Source organism: Malania oleifera, chromosome 8 (assembly GCF_029873635.1).
Source record: "Malania oleifera isolate guangnan ecotype guangnan chromosome 8, ASM2987363v1, whole genome shotgun sequence".
Taxonomy (NCBI): domain Eukaryota; kingdom Viridiplantae; phylum Streptophyta; class Magnoliopsida; order Santalales; family Ximeniaceae; genus Malania; species Malania oleifera.
Window position 1 is genome coordinate 32,992,908 of NC_080424.1, and position 18,257 is coordinate 33,011,164.

The 18,257-nt window shown below is 34.7% G+C and overlaps 1 protein-coding gene across 1 annotated transcript; it reads right to left on the bottom strand.

Moving 5' to 3' along the window:
• Nucleotides 1-13,394: 13,394 nt before the first annotated feature.
• LOC131162557 (elongation factor 1-gamma-like) lies at nt 13,395-17,602 on the bottom strand. The gene is made up of 8 exons (XM_058119166.1): nt 17,297-17,602; nt 17,169-17,217; nt 15,804-15,953; nt 15,649-15,709; nt 15,517-15,569; nt 15,268-15,369; nt 14,649-15,165; nt 13,395-13,964 (listed from the first exon to the last, which is right to left on the bottom strand). Exons 2-8 carry the CDS (start codon nt 17,175-17,177, stop codon nt 13,585-13,587), a joined length of 1,272 nt encoding a protein of 423 aa, XP_057975149.1. The 5' UTR covers nt 17,178-17,217; nt 17,297-17,602; the 3' UTR covers nt 13,395-13,584.
• Between the last annotated feature and the right edge of the window lie 655 nt (nt 17,603-18,257).

An 18,257-nucleotide genomic window follows, 5' to 3' on the forward strand; every position in this document is an offset into this window, starting at 1 on the left:
TTTTTTCATAGTATATATGGTATTAGAGTATTTTATTATTATTATTGATATTCTTAGCATTTTAATATATATAGAGGACTACTTATTATGGTATCTTTTGTATATTAGCATGAATAACTGATTGGCGGTATCTCTTAGTATTTTAATATATAGGGTATTACTTTTTGTAGCATCTTAATATATATGGTATTTTATTACCTATTTTAACATTTGGAATATTTTAGTAGTTGCTGATTATCCTATTATAATATATTAAAACCTCCCATACTAGTACTTTCCTACTAAAAAATTCTATACGATTTTCAAAATATGGGAGTGTATTTTATTAAATATTTTTTATTTTTATCCCTATGATTTTATTGCGGGGGTATGAGCCTTCGGGCATCACGTACCCTAAGCTCTGAGGGAATATATATGTATATATTATATTTATTTATTTATTTTTCATGTCTATTTATAAATTCATAAAAAAGAGTAATTTAAAGACTTATTAGATTAACTTAGGGATAATTTCAAATTAATTAGGTATCGTTCGTAAGAACAGGCACGTAGGGGGTGCTTGTACCTTCCCCTCGCGTAACCGAACTCCCGAGCCTAACTTTGGTAATGTAGACCTATTCTACCCCTAACGGGGTAGTAATCATGTGTTCTAACCACACTAAAGGTTAGTGGCGACTCCGATATTCTTGTTTTTCCCGAAAATATTAAATTTGATTTTTATTTCGCCACCCGGGGCACACGCGCTCACGGGACGTCGCGACATGCACTGAATTGGGTGAAAATGAATTCATTGATTTAGTAATTCAAATCAATATCAAATTCCAGCCAATTAGTTAAACATAGAAATAGGGATTGATTGGTAAGTTTCAAAGATTTTTTTAAAATACCCAATTCACCCCCCTCTTAGGATTACACCTAAATCAACAGTGTTTAGTTATGTTCAACCATGATACTTCTTAAAATCTATGTAATAACAATGATGGTGCAAAATGTCTTATGTGATAATAAATATATATAATGATAATGTATGCTAATATGAATCTACAAAGTATTTTGCCAACATGTTTACATTACTCACAATAGTTTAACATTGTGATGTTATAAAGTATTTTGATTTTAATCTCCAAAGTGAAAATCATTAAATAAAGTACTCATATGTTTGATGCTAGAATGATATAAAATTATTATAAGACATCAAGAATCACCCAAAGGTCGATTAATTGTTCTTATAATATAAGGATAATGTTTTGGTAATATTATTATGTGTCGCGACGTCCCGTGAGCGCGTGTGCCCCGGGTGGCGAAATAAAAATCAAATTTAATATTTTCGGGAAAAACAAGAATATCGGAGTCGCCACTAACCTTTAGTGTGGTTAGAACACATGATTACTACCCCGTTAGGGGTAGAATAGGTCTACATTACCAAAGTTAGGTTCGGGAGTTCGGTTACCCGAGGGGAAGGTACAAGCACCCCCTACGAGCCTGTTCTTACGAACGACACCTAATTAATTTGAAATTATCCCTAAGTTAATCTAATAAGTCTTTAAATTACTGCTTTTTATGAATTTATAAATACACATGAAAAATAAATAAATAAATATAATATATACATATATATTCCCTCAGAGCTTAGGGTACGTGATGCCCGAAGGCTCATACCCCCGCAATAAAATCATAGGGATAAAAATAAAAAATATTTAATAAAATACACTCCCATATTTTGAAAATCGTATAGAATTTTTTAGTAGGAAAGTACTAGTATGGGAGGTTTTAATATATTATAATAGGATAATCAGCAACTACTAAAATATTCCAAATGTTAAAATAGGTAATAAAATACCATATATATTAAGATGCTACAAAAAGTAATACCCTATATATTAAAATACTAAGAGATACCGCCAATCAGTTATTCATGCTAATATACAAAAGATACCATAATAAGTAGTCCTCTATATATATTAAAATGCTAAGAATATCAATAATAATAATAAAATACTCTAATACCATATATACTATGAAAAAATACCATAATAAACAATACCATATTAACTTACCAAATATAATGTAATTAAAGTTCTAATATACTAAATACACGATATTACCAAAAATACTAAGATACTAAATATATAATATAGCTAAAATTCTAGAATACTAAATACATATACAATTATAATTCTAAGATGCTATATATAATTCAACTAAAATACTAACCTACTAAAGTCCTAACATGTTATACAATGTGATTAAGATTCTAAAATACTAATGATATGATATAACTATGATTAAACATGAACATTAGATGTTAACATAAATATGATTACCTACATTAGGAATATTAACAAACAAATACAACAAAACCTAAACAGGGGAAGTTAATATTAAAATAAATCAACAATATACTCCTTTCAACAATAATAGTTAATCTATACAAAAAATATAATAACAATCCTATAATTTTAGTCACATTAATAACAAAATGATGCCAAAAATATAAAGACAATGATGATATAATTAGAACAAAATTAACATACAATATGAGCATGAATAAAATAATAAATAAATAAATAAAAATCTTTAAATATGTATAAAACAAAAGACATATATGTGTGGGTGCTGTGTGTGCAGGGAATAAGGACAGTGTGCGTGTGTGTTCAAAGTGTGCGTGCGTGATACATGCATGGGGGTCACCGTGGGTACTGCCGGAGTTGGGTGATTGTCGGAACTGGTGAGGACGACGATAGTAAGATGGTGGCCGGACGAAGCTTTGGCTGGATTGCTGGAATTCCACTACGGAAGATGGTCGGAGCTGGGCATGAGGAGACGTCGGACTGGTCGGTGTTGCAGGACGATCGTGGGTGCTGGCGTAGTTGGGTCGCCGGAGAACGGAGGACGCACCGTCGGAGTTGGAGATTCAGAGACTCAAGCAGAAGAGCCGCATGTTTTTTTTTTTTGTGGCGTGGCCGTGATGCTGGTGGCTCACGGTTGTGGTCTTGGGAGAGGAATGGTGAGATGATGGCCGGAGATGGGCCAGGCCGTGTGTGCGTCTTCTGTTGCTGCCCTGCGTACAAAGGAAAGAGTTAGAGAACGGAGATATGAGGAGAGTGATGGAGAGGGGGGAGAGATCGTGTGTGAGGCCGCTGCTGTTATGGGTGCTTGGTGTTGACAGCACCGGTGAAGGGGATTGCTGCTGTGTGCGTCGGATGTGTCACCGTTGCTGGGGAAGATGGCCGTGAAGTGGTGAGTCGCCGGAGTTTTGGCGATGGCTGTGAAGATGGTGTTTGCAGAGGGCCTCTTGAATGGATTGACTGGCCGGAGATGCCGTGGTCCTCTCGGATAAGCTGAGCGGCCGGAGATGCAGTGGTTGCTGGTGGGGTCTGCGGCGGAGTGATGCGCGACTGGTGGCTGGCCGTTCTGCTGTGCTAAGGTCCGGCTGTTGGTGGTGATTACCGGAGGTTGGGCTGTCCTCCCGGAAGGCCGTGAGGGATGGAGGTTGTCGCAGACGAAGAAGATGCAGCGATGGAGAGAAGGTTGCGTGAAGCTAAGGGAAGGAGGAGATGGTGACTGATGGAGGAGGTTGTTGTCGTGAGAAGGATATGGAGGAAGGGCTGTAGGGTTGAGTGAAGAAAGAAGAAGAAGAAGAAGAAGAAGAAGAAGAAGAAGAAATAGAAGAAGAAGCAGAACTGGTTGTGCTCTTGGCTTGCGCTGTGCGACCCTTATATAGAAAAATTTGGAAAAATCCTAAAAAAAAACTTCCTTTTTGATTTTATTTTCTTTTTCTTTTCTTCTTTTTTTTTATGCTTTTATTCTTATGGTAATAATGAAAATGGAAATAATGATAATAATAATTATCATAATAATATAAGTATCAATAAGGTAATAATAATAATAATACTACTAAATAGTAAATAATAATAAATAATTATAATCAAAATAGTAAAGATATTATCTGTAAAATAATAATAATAATAATAATAATAAATAAATAAATAATAGTGATAATAATAAATTACTTATAACATTATAGGAAAACAAATAATAATAATAAAATAATAGTAATAATAATAAATTACTTATATCAATATAGGAAAATAATTAATAATAATAATAGTGAAAATAAAAATAATAAAAATAATATAAATAACAACAATAAAAATCATAGTAATAATAATAATAATAATAATAATAATAATAATAATAATGAAATAATAGTGATAATAAAATAATAATAATAAAAATAAGGAAATAATAATAATAATAATAATAATAATAATAATAATACAATGAGAAAGGACCCCTTGCTCTATTTGGCTAGGGCAAAAATAGGGTGTCTACATTATGTATTATTATTTTATCTATTTATCCAAAGATAATAGATACTTATAATGAGTACATATAATGTTACCAAAGTAATGTTAAAATTTAAAATTTAATTAGCATCGTTTTAAAGCTCTTTACATTAGTGTTTTTCCCAAAGGAAAACATTGATATATTTATGTTTGTGATCTTATAAATGTTTTGTTGAGAATTCCACTTGTGAAGTTCGTCCCACATTGGAAAAAGTGAGTATTTGATGGGTGCTTATATATATGGTGTAGCCCAAGACCCAATGGACTTAAGCTTTTGGGTCAAGTTGGTGCTCATCCATGTGTATCAAGCCCACCCATGGGCTCCTTCAATCCTAACAAGTAGTATTAGAGCCGACGGTTCATAACTTTAGGTGTGGGAGTATGTGATCGAGGCTAAGAAGAATCATCTAAGCTACCAAGATGGATTCAAATTGGGTCAAGACGTGGGAGGTAGGATTGGTTTAGAGGCGCCATTTGGAATACAATCCGAGACACGTAAGATGGTCTACTTGAGCAAAATGTTGGAGAATTTGTCCCATGAGGGAGAAGATGACTTCTGTTCAAGGGGAAGCAGTTGGAACTCACAAATGAAGGAGAGATTGTTGAGAATTCCACTTGTGAAGTTCGTCCCACATTGGAAAAAGTGAGTATTTGATGGGTGCTTATATACATGGTGTAGCCCAAGACCCAATGAGCTTAAGCTTTTGGGTCAAGTTGGTGCTCACCCATGTGTATCAAGCCCACCCATGGGCTCCTTTGGTCCTAACATGTTTCATTCAAAGCATTAAGTATGGTTAATTCTTGCAATATATGTGCTTGGATTGTTACACTTGCATGCGTCATCTGTTCCAATGTTTAATGAGTTGAATTTTGTTGATTGGAGTGAACAAGTTCAATTTCACCTCGGTGTATTGAATCTTGATTCGACACTCTTAAGTGATTAGCCTACTGCTATTACTGATTCTAGCAATGCTGTAGAAATAACCTATTATAATAATTGGGAAAGATCAAACAAGTTAAGTTTGATGTTTATGCGAATGAGTGTTGCAAATAACATCAAGACAACTATTCCCAAAATTGAAAGTGCTAAAGAGTTTTTAAAGTTTGTGGGGGAGCGTTCCCAAACAGTAGATAAGTCTCTTGCTGGGACATTAATGGGTATGTTAACCACCATGAAGTTTGATGATTCACGTATTATGCATGAGCATGTTGTTGAAATGACAAATATTGCAGCAAAACTTAAGACTTTGGGAATGGATGTGAATGAAAATTTCCTTGTTCAGTTCATTTTAAACTCATTACCAACTGATTATGGACCATTTCAAATGAACTATAACACCATGAAAGATAAATGGAATGTGCATGAATTGCACAGTATGCTAGTTCAAGAGGAAACACGACTGAACAATAAAGTAATTCACTTTTTTTATTATGTGAACAATCAAGGATCTTAAAAGAAAGTAAAGAAGCATGGAAAGGGGAAAGGATCTTTAAAGGATAATGAATCCTCTTCTCATATCCAGAAGAAGGTATCAAGTAAGGACAAGTGTCGTTTTTGTGGGAAACCTGGACATTACCATAAGTACTGCTTGAAACGGAAATTTTGGTTTGAAAGGAAGGGTAAGCCTAGTGCTTATGTATGTTTCGAATCAAATTTTGCTGAAATTCCTTATAATACTTGGTGGATTGATTCTAGATGTACAACTCATGTTTCTAATATAATGCAGGGATTTCTTACAATCTAGAACATAAACCCAAATGAGAAGTTTATCTTCATGGGGAATAGAATAAAAGTGTTAGTTGAAGCTGTCGGGACTTATCAATTAATCCTAGACATTGGTTATTATTTGGATTTATATGAGACTTTTTATGTTCCTAATATTTTTAAGAATTTAGTTTCATTATCTAAATTGGATGTTTCTGGATACAATTGTAATTTTAATAAAGGATGTTTCAGTTTATTTACGGATACCTGTATGGTTGGTTGTGGTATGCTTTGTGATGGATTATATAAGTTAAAACTTGATAATCTTTATGCTGAAACACATTTAACATTGCATCATAGTATTGGCACTAAACGAAGTTGAGTGAATGAACGATTTGCTTATTTGTGGCATAAACGGTTGAGTCATATTTCCAAAGAAAGACTGGAAAGATTAGTAAAGAGTGAAATACTTCCAGATTTGGATTTCATTGACCTTGACATTTGTGTAGATTGTATTAAAGGAAAATAGACAAAACACACAAAGAAAGGAGCCATAAGGAGCACTCAGCTTCTAGAAATTATACACATTGATATATGTGGACCCTTTGATGTAAATACCTTCAGTAATGATAGATATTTCATCACCTTTATCGATTATTTTTCACGTTACGAATACGTCTACTTGCTACATGTTAAATCTCAAGTGGTAAATGCTTTGGAGATTTATGTAAATGAAGTTGAAAGGCAATTAGACAGAAAGGAGAAAATTGTTAGATCTGATAGAGGAGGTGGTTATTATGGAAAATATAACGAATTTGGACAACTACCTGGTCCACTTGCTAAATTCCTTGAAAAATGTGGTATTTGTGCTCAACACACAATACCAGGTACACCAGAACAGAATGGTGTATCAGAAAGGCGTAATAGGACTTTGATGGATATGGTTAGGAGCATGATAAGCAGATAGTCTTTACCCAATTCATTGTGGATGTATGATTTAAAAAACTGCCATGTACGTATTAAACCATGTTCCTAGTAAGGCAGTTCCAAAGACACCATTTGAGCTTTGGACTGGCAGGAAATCAAGTTTACGACACCTGCATATTTGGGGTTGTCAGGTAGAAATTAAAGTTTATAATCCACAAGAAAATAAGCTAGATGCAAGAACAATTAGTGGTAATTTCATTGGTTATCCAGAAAAATCAAAAGGGTATATATATTTTATTGTCCTAATTATGTCACAAGAATAGTTGAAACTAGAAATGCTAGGTTTATTGAGAATGATGACCCTAGTGGAAGTATGGTACCATTAAATGTGGAAATTAAGGAAATTAAAACTCCCGCTATTCAAAGTAAATCTATTATAGAAAAACCACAAGAAGTTGCGTTAAGATGATCTTAGAGAGAAAAGATGTAGAGACCCAAACCCGTAATAAGTAGGGTTCGTTGACGAAGGTGTCACATTCGTCGACAAAGTCCCTTCAGTACCTCATCGATGAAATTCAGAGCGTCATTGACGAGGAAATACCGAGCGGGTCAAAGAAAATATCTGAATGAGGTTCGTTGACGAGCTGTGTGGCTGGCTCATCGACGAAGACGCTGCCTCATTGACGATTTTGACTCGGTCAAGGGCTATATAAATATCCATTTTGGGTTGCTTAAGGGCTAAGATTCTCCCAAAAGCTCTCTCCCTTGCTCTAGAACCAGCAGATTCTCTCTCTCTCTCTCTCTCTCTCTCTCTCTCTCTCTCTCTCTCTCTCTCTCTCTCTCTCTCTCTACGATCCTTCACCGTTCTTCGTTTGTTTCCGCAAACGAAGGTTTCTTCATGGATCAGAGGAGGAAACTCTACAAATATAGCAGATCGGATTGTTGTTTTGAAGATTTTCGAGTTGTCCCAAAAATCGAGGTAAGGATCTGATCTCATTTTTGAATGGATAGTTGGATAGTAGTCAAAATTGTACTAAGGTAATGTTCTGTGATTTTTAGGTTTTGAGGATTCCGGGTTGTTGGTTTGGACCATTTCGTTCGTATTTCCATATTCAGGTTTAAGGTAAGGGGAATTTTTTTACAACAGTATTTTTGTAAAACTAAACCGCTAAAAAATTAGTTTATGCTTATATATATGATTTAACTGCTTATTTTCTAAATTCCATCAGGTAGAAATGCTGATTTTACGATTTTACAGTTTTTGGTAAAAATGAGGATTTTGGTAGATGATCTCCATACTTTCCAAAACTTACTTATTTGCATTATTATTAACATAGGAGGTGCTAGAATCCTTTATTTTTTTCCATTGAAATGATATTATGGAATTTTATATAATATAGCAGGTTTTCCTTCAAACTAGTGTGACATATAGATTGAAATGGAACATGAGAATCCTTTGTAATACTGATATGAATCATGGGAACTGGAATTCTATCTTGCTATACAGGAATATGTGGAAAACATGTGCCGATTATATATCGTGCTATATACGTTAAAAAAAAAGGGTAAATCAAGAGAGTGTGTGCCGATTTATACCCGAAGTGATTGTATGAGTTTGTGAAAATATTGGAATTGCACAGGTTAATATGTTTCATTATAAATCGTATATATGATAATTGGAACCACAGCTTGCAACCAAAGGAGTTAAAAGATACTTCAGTAAAGGAGTTGAAACATACTTCAGTATAGAAAGGTTGAAAGATACTCCCAATGGCTCGGATCCGTAGCTAGTAAAGTACAGTGCAATCACACATATGAATCAGTGTGGGTACATAAGATAGTCGACTTGCAAGAGTTATGGAATCACTGGTGAAATAGTAGACCAAGGGAGGCAGTTGGACTATAGAATAGATGCTCGGCAGTGCTTTCACAAATAGGGCACGTCAGAGTCATCAGTGCACAACCTGTGCCACGGGGTAAATAGGCATAATTATGTCATACCAAGCTGGTCGTTGTTCTAATATCCATATGCATGATTTAAAGACTAAAATGGGCAAAGTACTTTATTTATGTCCATAGATCTCTTATATTACCATATTGCAAATATGTCATTCATATAGAAAATTTTTAATTGAAATATACGCATATGTTCACAACCTGTTGTAATATTTTTCCACCTTACTAACAAGTGTCTTACCCCATTATCCAACCTTTGTTTTCAGGTCCATCAGGACGTCGGTCCTAGTAGCTAGAGGGACTTGGGAGGTTGTTTTTGGTTTAGCTTACGTAAGTGTTCTAATCATGTAATAAACTTAGTTGGAGCATCTTTTTGGAAATAGTAAGTATTGGTTATGTTTTAGGTGTGGATGACTGTAATTAAGAACACGACAAGTAAACTCTGGTATATTTTTAGTATAAATCCCGATGAATGTTTATATTTTTCCGCAACATTTACATTATAGTTATGTGTGAGTACACCTGTATGTCCCTGTTTAGGGCGGGTTATTCAAGTATGTTTATTAGGTACAGGTATTCTGTATTTGTGATAACAATATGGGTCCATATAAAGGGTCGGGTCGTTACAAAAGAGATTTGTTATCTCAAATGATTATGTGGTTTATCTTCAAGAGTCCGATTTTGACTTAGGAATTGAATATGATCCAGTTTTGTTTTCACATGCCATTAGCTGTGGTAATTCTGATAAATGGATGGATGCCATGAAAGAAGAGTTCAAGTCTATGGAACAAAATGAAGTCTATAATCTTGTAGAATTGTCAAAAGGTTGAAAAAGAGTTGGATGTAATTGGGTTTTTAAAACCAAACGATACTCTCGTGGTAACCTTGAACGTTACAAGGCCAAACTTGTTGCTAAAGGCTTTACTCAGAAAAATGGTATTGATTATAAAGAGACTTTTACACCAGTCTCTAAGAAATATTTTTTCAGAATTATTATGGCTTTAGTAGCTCATTACTATTTAGAGTACATCAAATGGATGTGAAAATGTCTTTCTAAATGGGAATTTAGATGAAGATGTTTATATGGATCAACCATTAGGTTTTACAGTTGAAGGGAAAGAAAAGTTGGTGTGTAAACTTAAGAAGTCAATATACGGACGAAGTCAATATACGGACTTAAACAAGCTTCTCGACAATGGTATCTTAAGTTTAATAATACCATTGGTTCCTTTGGATTTAAAGAAAACACTGTTGATTGGTGTATATATCTGAGGATTATTGAGAGTAAGTTTATATTCCTGATTTTGTATGTTGATGATATTTTTCTTGCAACTAATGATCTTGGTCTGTTACATGAGACTGAAGAATTTCTCTATAAAAACTTTGAAATGAAAGATATGGGAGAGGCAAAGTATGTGATCGGAATAAAAATATTTCGAGATCAGTCCTAAAAACTGGTTGGTTTGTCTCAGAAAGGTTATATAAATAAAGTTTTAGAGAGATTTAACATAGACAAATGCTCAGCTTCACCCATTCCAATTCATAAAGGAGACAAGTTCAGTCTCATACAATATCCTAAAAATGATATGGAACGGAGGCAAATGAAGGATGTTCCTTATGCATTTGTTGTTGGGAGCTTGATGTACGTTCAAACGTGCACAAGGCCTGACATTAGCTTTGCAGTTGGAATGCTCGGTAGATATCAAAGTAATCTAAGAATGATTCACTGAAAGGCTGCAAAGAAAGTTCTAATATACTTGCAAGGAACGAAAAATTACAAGCTTATGTATCGAAGGTCTGATCATCTTGAGGTGGTTGGATATTCGGATTTTGATTTTTCTGGATGTGTGGATACAAGAAAGTCCACATTTGGCTATGTATGCTTGCTCGCCAGAGGAGCAATTTCATGGAAGAGTGTGAAGCAGTTGCTTTGAGGCTACAGTTTAGGCTAGTTGGTTGCGGAACTTTATTTCAAAACTTGGAATAGTCGACAGTATCGCCAAACCACTGAAAATTTATTGTGATAATTCCACAACTGTCTTATTCTCTAAGAATGATAAGTATTCTAAGGGTGCTAAGCATATGGAATTGAAATACTTTGCTGTAAAAGAAGACATACAGAAACAAAAAGTGTCAATTGAACATATTAGCACCGATTGTATGATAGCCGATCCTTTGATGAAAGGATTATCGCCCAAAACATTTATTGGTCATGTTGAAAAGACGAGCATTATTGAATCTTAATGTATGTTGTTCAATTGATATTTGAGCTCAATAATGAAAATGTTTCTGTTATTTTTGTTTTCCATTTTGTATACATAATTGTTATGGAACCGCCATGACTCCTACAAGTTTTGTACATATTAATGATAATTAATGTATGCGTATTATGATCAACTACGTTAAGTAATTTCACTTGAGCTAAGTGGGATAATGTAAGACATTAATTGCCTCAAATGAAATTATAATCATATTTGTTGAGGTAATATGAAAGGTCTTTAAATAAAATATTATTATCATAATTGTAATTATATTTTTTGATTAATGATTTCAAAATTCTGTAAAACTATAATGACATCTCGGAATATGAGAAGTCTATAATTATGATTAATCACTTGATGGAAGTAATTATAAAAGAGAGGTTAGGGGCTGATCCTATTTTAACCTATGATGCTTATGCTAAATATATTCATCAAATTAAGTTGAAGCATAAGGAAGAATAAAGGTTGTGAGATTGAAATACAGTTTGAATATATATGGAGGTTATGGATCAAGGTATGTTTTATTTTAATATTAATGATTGTAAAATTATGAGTTTTGAAAGTCTTAAAATTATGATGTATGAATAATGTTTATCATGTTTAAACTTACAAGATCTCCTTAATACACATCAGATGTAGGACCATGACATGTTCTCCTTGTCAAAATGACTTACACCTCTATATAGGATCCCACACCAACTGAATTACCCCGTGGGGCCATGTTTTCCTCCTTTAGGTCAATGGTAAAGTCTTAACAGGATTGAATGAAAGCAACTCACTCCATCATTAGGTTATAGTTCATTGAGTCATAAATTTGTGCACACTTAGATTCAAAGGTAATGACTCCATGACTACTCGAAGCTTGTGACCAGGTCATTAGAGCCTAGTCATTAGACTATAATTTTGAAAAAAAAAATAATGATTTTTATTTGAAACCACTACCATTATTAGCAGTCTTAAATGTTCAAGCAAAAAATTAATCAACATCCTGAGCAGGGATAATCCTCCCCAAGTTAATTTAACGGTAGACATTTAGGTCTACAAAAAATTAGATCAAAAGACACTAACCTCCCTAAGATTTGATAAAAAGACAGGAAGCTTTCCCAAAGTTTGTAAAAAAAGCACAAGTCTCTCTGTGTGTTTCACAAAAGACAAATCTTTTGAAAGGATGTTTTGTGTCTTTTGTCATTTTTGAAATTTCAAAAGAAGTTAATAAAAATTTTGAAACTAAACTTCGGAGAAGACCAATGTCTTTTGCTTAAAAAAATAATTATTATGGTATATATTAGTCTTAACAATATTCTTAATTGCTTAATGATCTATGCACCCCTGTTGTAACACTATTGCCCTCGTTCTTAATTTCTATATTTTGAGCTCTGGTTATTTTAGGGGTCGTTTCTATCTTCCCCAATGCACCCGCTCCATGCTAGGCAAAAATAAAAAAAAAAGAAGGGATCAAAAGCTTCCACTTGCAGGCAAAAACAGAAAAATGTAAAAGAAAGTACTGGAATAAAGGCTGCCCCACTGATGTCGCTCTGGACAGAGTCACCAAAAATTAGCTTAAATATAAAATCTTGCTAATTTGTTTACCCAAAATATTCTTACACATGCAATGTTTTTGAGGGGACAAATATTGAACTACAATTTTGAACAAATTCTAAAAAGTAAAATTCTATACAACTTCATTCAAAATGCACAACTTTATCACAATTGCATGCTCTTCAATTTATGCTACTCTAAATATGCTTAATCCATTTAATGAGGTATGTACTGAAATGAAGAATCTGAAATCCACAGCATTTTACATCGCCAAAACAGCCACGGTGCTTACAAAAGTTGGAAAACAGCATCTAACCTCCCCATCCAAATGTTAGAAGATAAACAAATGGAAGTTATGGCTTCTTAACTGAACACTTGGAACATAGATTTCCATTTTTTAACAACACTAATAATAAACCAGGTAAGAGACATTGCTTACCCCAAGTTCTGGTTTTTTTTATCGCAATCCTGCCTTGCCTGCCCCTCTGATTGATTCCCGAACTGGATCCAATTCTGATCCACTGGTTGTTAAAACCATGGCATAAACCATCATGGCCAGCTTTCCAAATAATCAAATTCCAAAACATGATATGTGAACGGGAAACCCCGCAGTAAAGAGGTATTGTTTAGTATCGATTTCATCAATGTGGCACCATATTTCCAAACAAAAATATATTATAAGTAGAATTTAAATATAACTCAAATACACTCATGTCATGAGACCAAGAAGAGCAAAGGCAAAAATAAAGCACAACACCGGAGTCTCAAAATTGCCACTGAAACACCACCTAAAAAAGGATAAACTAAGAATGGAAAAAACCAGACCCCAAAACATAATTTTGGGCTTTCACTTGAAGCACTTGGCATCCAACAGAGGCTCCCCCTCAAATGGCTCCTGATCTTCAATCATCTGACAGACACGCTCCTTCTGGGCTTCATCTGTAATATCAACCTTCTTCCAATCATACAGCTCCATGTCGTAGCACTCATCAAGTACAAATTGAGGGATGTCTTGCCCTCGGAAGAGCCACAATCCCTTCACCTTGTATGGGGCGTCGGCACCAATCACCAGCATTTTACCAAATGCATACTTACGAGCCAGATCCATCCGTTGTAGGAAACCACCCACCTTGTTCAATGTCACAAATGAAACGGTATTCTCATCATTGTATTTGTAATCACAGAACCAAAGAGAGTATCCCTCAGGATCATACATGTCCCAAAATCCTGCAGACCAGGGAAAGCAAACATGAATAGAAAGTTATTATGAACAGACTACTCCCTTCATTTTCAATATTATTTTTAAATTGCTAATATAGAGAGGATGATGTCACTAGCATGCAGGCAGTCAAATGTAATTAAATGCTCAAAGAAACAAACATGACCAACCCACTGATTATGCCATGCAAAATACGAGGGTTCAAGCTATACTCATTCTGATTGCCCCGGCAAGGATTGTTCATTATAATAAGTTAATAACAGATAACTGATGGGATGATCCATAATGCAGTCATTAAGGCAGAATTTGAATGAGTGTTATTCAATATGACTATAGACAATATTAGCTTCTATTCAATGTCCCCGGCATTTACTTCAGTTGTAACTTCAACATTTAACCAAGCTTTTCTAGCCATTTAACTGTGCTGTACTTCCAAGAAAAATACCATATATATGAACTAAAATTTACAACATCACCAACTGAATAGTAACATGGTAATAAAGGATAAGCATATGAAAGTTGAAAAAATAATTAAAAAAACAACTAAACAAATAAAAAAAGTAAAAATATATAAAGGGCGCTGCTGCTGTCAACCAAGGAAAGAAAGTGGGGCTAAGAAGAACACAGAGTTTACCATTCAAGCATGGGTTGCATAACAGAGCAAAGTGGGAAAGAAGGGGAAAAGGGTGTACCTTTAATAGCCACCTCGCGGAAGTTGGTCTTGGTATTTGAGTATAGCCTCTTCCAGTCATCCAAAATCATCTTACTTGGAGGCAAAAGATCAAGAGGATTTTTTGGCTTGGGCTTGGGAGCTGCCTCCTCCTCACCAGTCTCTTCAGCTTTAGGCTTTGCCACTTCTTTCTTGGCCTCCTTTTTCTGCTCCTCCTTGACCTTCTGTTTTGCAGGTTCTTTTGCTTGTGAAGGCTTCTTTGCCGATGGAACAGGTGGAACAGATTCTATCTGTTTAACCTCGCCTAATATCTTGCAGAAATTTGGTTGATTGACCATGGTCCAGAAGTACCTCTCAACATGAGGGAATTCTGAAGTAAAGCTCTTGGTCATGATCCGGCTAAATCCCATAACCAAGTTACAGGTCATAACAATATCAGCCAATGTCACCAAATGTCCAACCAGGTAAGTGTTGGAGGCAAGATGGGTGTTCAAAGCATCCAGTGCTCTCTTCAATGCAGAGATTGCAGCTTCCTCAGCCTTTCAGCAATAATAAGAAGTGAGTTATTGGCATATTTCTACTGTGCATAAACTATCAAGTTATGCCCAAAAGAAACAAACAAAACAAACAATTCAACCAACCGGTGCAAGGAAAACAGAAAAACCCATTCGTGGTATGAGCCATCGTAAAATATTGGTATCAATTTCCAATGACCCAAAATCAATCCACTGCTCGATGCGAGCCTACCAAAACAAAGAATACATTATGTAAATATAACACATTCCACAAGTTTTTCTTAATAATACAAGAGCACGACAAGTTGAAATTCCAAACAAATTGAAAACATTGTTGCCAGTTGACATGTATAAGTGAAAAGCCAAGCGCCTTACATATTCAATTACAGATGATCCATAAAGGGGATTATCAGCCTTTGAGCGAGTAACTGGAATAAGAAGTACAAAATTAATCTTAAATTAAACATTTTACCAAATTTGAAAAATAAGATGATCATTTCGCCTCACCATAACGTGCTATAGCATTGCTCTCAAATACAGGACCATCAGGTGTTTCCAACACAGGAACCTATATGAAGAAGAATTTTTTCCCAGAAATAAGTGATAAGAAAAAACTTAAACATAACCAGTTAAACTAATTTTCCCATATCATAGCAACATACTTTTCCAATAGGATTCATCTTAAGAAACTCAGGAGTCTTATTTGATACACCCATCTCGAAATTCTTGACCAATTCAACTTTAACACCAGAGTACTCTGCAGCAATGAGTGCCTTGAAGGCATTTTTGTTCGTGTTTCCTGCATGCAAAATCTACAAAAGGGGTTTAAACATACTTCATAATTCAAGAAAGCTTGCATGTTGTTTAATCACCCGTAACATGCTTATTTCAAAATTATACCTACAGTGACAATGGGCCAGTACTATCTGACCAATATTAAACCCTTCAACAATTACTAATAGTAATACCAAAAATAAATGACAAGATTGTTCAGATCTGGTTTTACAAAATTAGACCTTCCAACAAGCATCTGTCCATGAATGTAATTTGATATTTGTATATTTTAAAATAAAAATAAATGTACATACTTCCATGTGTAAAATTTTGTGTCCAAAAAGCATCCACTAGAGTTCATTTGCCCAATAATTCATGGCATCAAGATGCAATACTCCCCAAATTGCAAAGTAAGAGTACTAATACGCAACAATCTCAGAGCAACTAAAAGCGATGATTCATGCCATAGTGAGTGAAATAAATACTACTATAGGAATTTTAGATATATTTTAATAAGTTGAGAACCAGAAAAACAAAAAACCTCGACTTTAAACAAACTGAAAATGCATTTTCCTAGGGGTTTCAGTCTTTGAACTTTTTGGTATTAGAAGCAGGCAAAATAGTATAACTCCAACTGTCAAAATTTCATTTTTCTTGTTTCCTATCTCCTCTTTATTAAAACCAAACTCAAAACTGCCAATCGAAAAAATTCTAGGAGGATGAGAAATCGGAGGGCTCAGCCTTTCAAGTTCCTCAGTGCGTCAGAAAATCAAATTATTACAGCTTCTCTGAAACACTGCAGAAACTAAATTGCTACTCTAATATACATTTCAAGGTCTCGCCCCCTGTTATTTCATGCCACGGCCATACTGTAAGCACACTTGTCAGACCAACCAGATTTTTTGGGCAAAAAATCCCAATAAATGAAGTAATAGATTGACTTCCAAAAGCTTTCCCTGCTCGCTTTAATTGCATAAAAAAAAACTCCTTTCCAGGGAGAATACCCCAAAAATGGGTAGAAGAGAATTTGCATCTACTACCTCGCAAGCACAACTTTTGAAAAGCCCATTTCAATTCAGTACAACCTAAACGTATTCCATGCAAAAATCACAAACGAGAGGGAGGGTGTGGGTCAGAAACCGCACGCATCAAATAAATCATACAGATCTAAGTCTCATCGCATAGATCTAAATAGAAACCCCCAACTCTCGCTCTCACATACACACAAACAACAGGCAGATAAAGGAGCTTACCAAAGCCATGGCTGCTCAAAACTGCGAGTCGCACTTGTGAAATTGAGATCTGCACAGGCAAAATCAATTGCATAAAACAACCACCCTAAAAGATCTCTCCAAAATGCAACAGCAGAAACATGAATTACCAGCACTCTACGCAGCCCCAACCCTTGCACGCAGAAAGAGAAAGAGAGAGAGAGAGACAAAACGAGACGGGACCTCACTATTTAGAGGTTTAGGGTTTGTGAGATGCAAAGCATACGGCGATTAATGACTGATCTACGTTTCCAAAGGGCATTGGGTTAGAGGCGTAGATCTCTAATCTACAGTAAATCAATCTATGCATCTAATTTCTAATCCTATAAAAGAATACTGATTACTTTAAAAACCATAAAATTTATGCCTATAATTAACAATAATTATTCTTAAATATCTCTTATCTCTAATACAATAAAAGATATTTTTCTTTGATGTTTTCTTTAAAAATTATGAAATTTATATCCTTTATCAAAAATTATTCCTAAATACTCATTCAACTATTACAATTATCCTAAAATATCCTTATTATTATAAAAGATGCAGAAAAATAAATAAATAGAGATAAGACAAAAATTTACATGGTTCGATTTTGCTTATTCCACAAGCGTATAGGATTGAAACTTCACTGTAGAGACCCGAAAAAACGATAATAACAAAAATAATACTAAAAAAGGAAAAATTGGTTTGGTGCAGGACCAAAGCATCAACGGTTTTGTGAGCTCTAAGAAAATCGTTGACGGTTTTGAGTTACTGAGGCCCAATAAGGATAAAACGGTAAAAATCGGTTCGATTAAAAACCAAACCATCAACGGTTTTGTCTGGACAATAGCTTATAAATAGGATTTAAGCTTATTTTTCATGGGAAATTAAAAATTCTCTCACTCTCTCTCTTTAGGCTGTGGACACACTCACTCTCTCTCTTCATTTTCTCTCCAATCTTCAGTCGAAATCACGATCATACATCATTTTTAAGGCCTAACAGCGATTCTTGTCATTTTAACAGGAGCAGATTTGTTGTTCGGGAATCCTAAACAACACTCCAGGAATCAAGTAAGGGGAATAGATTAT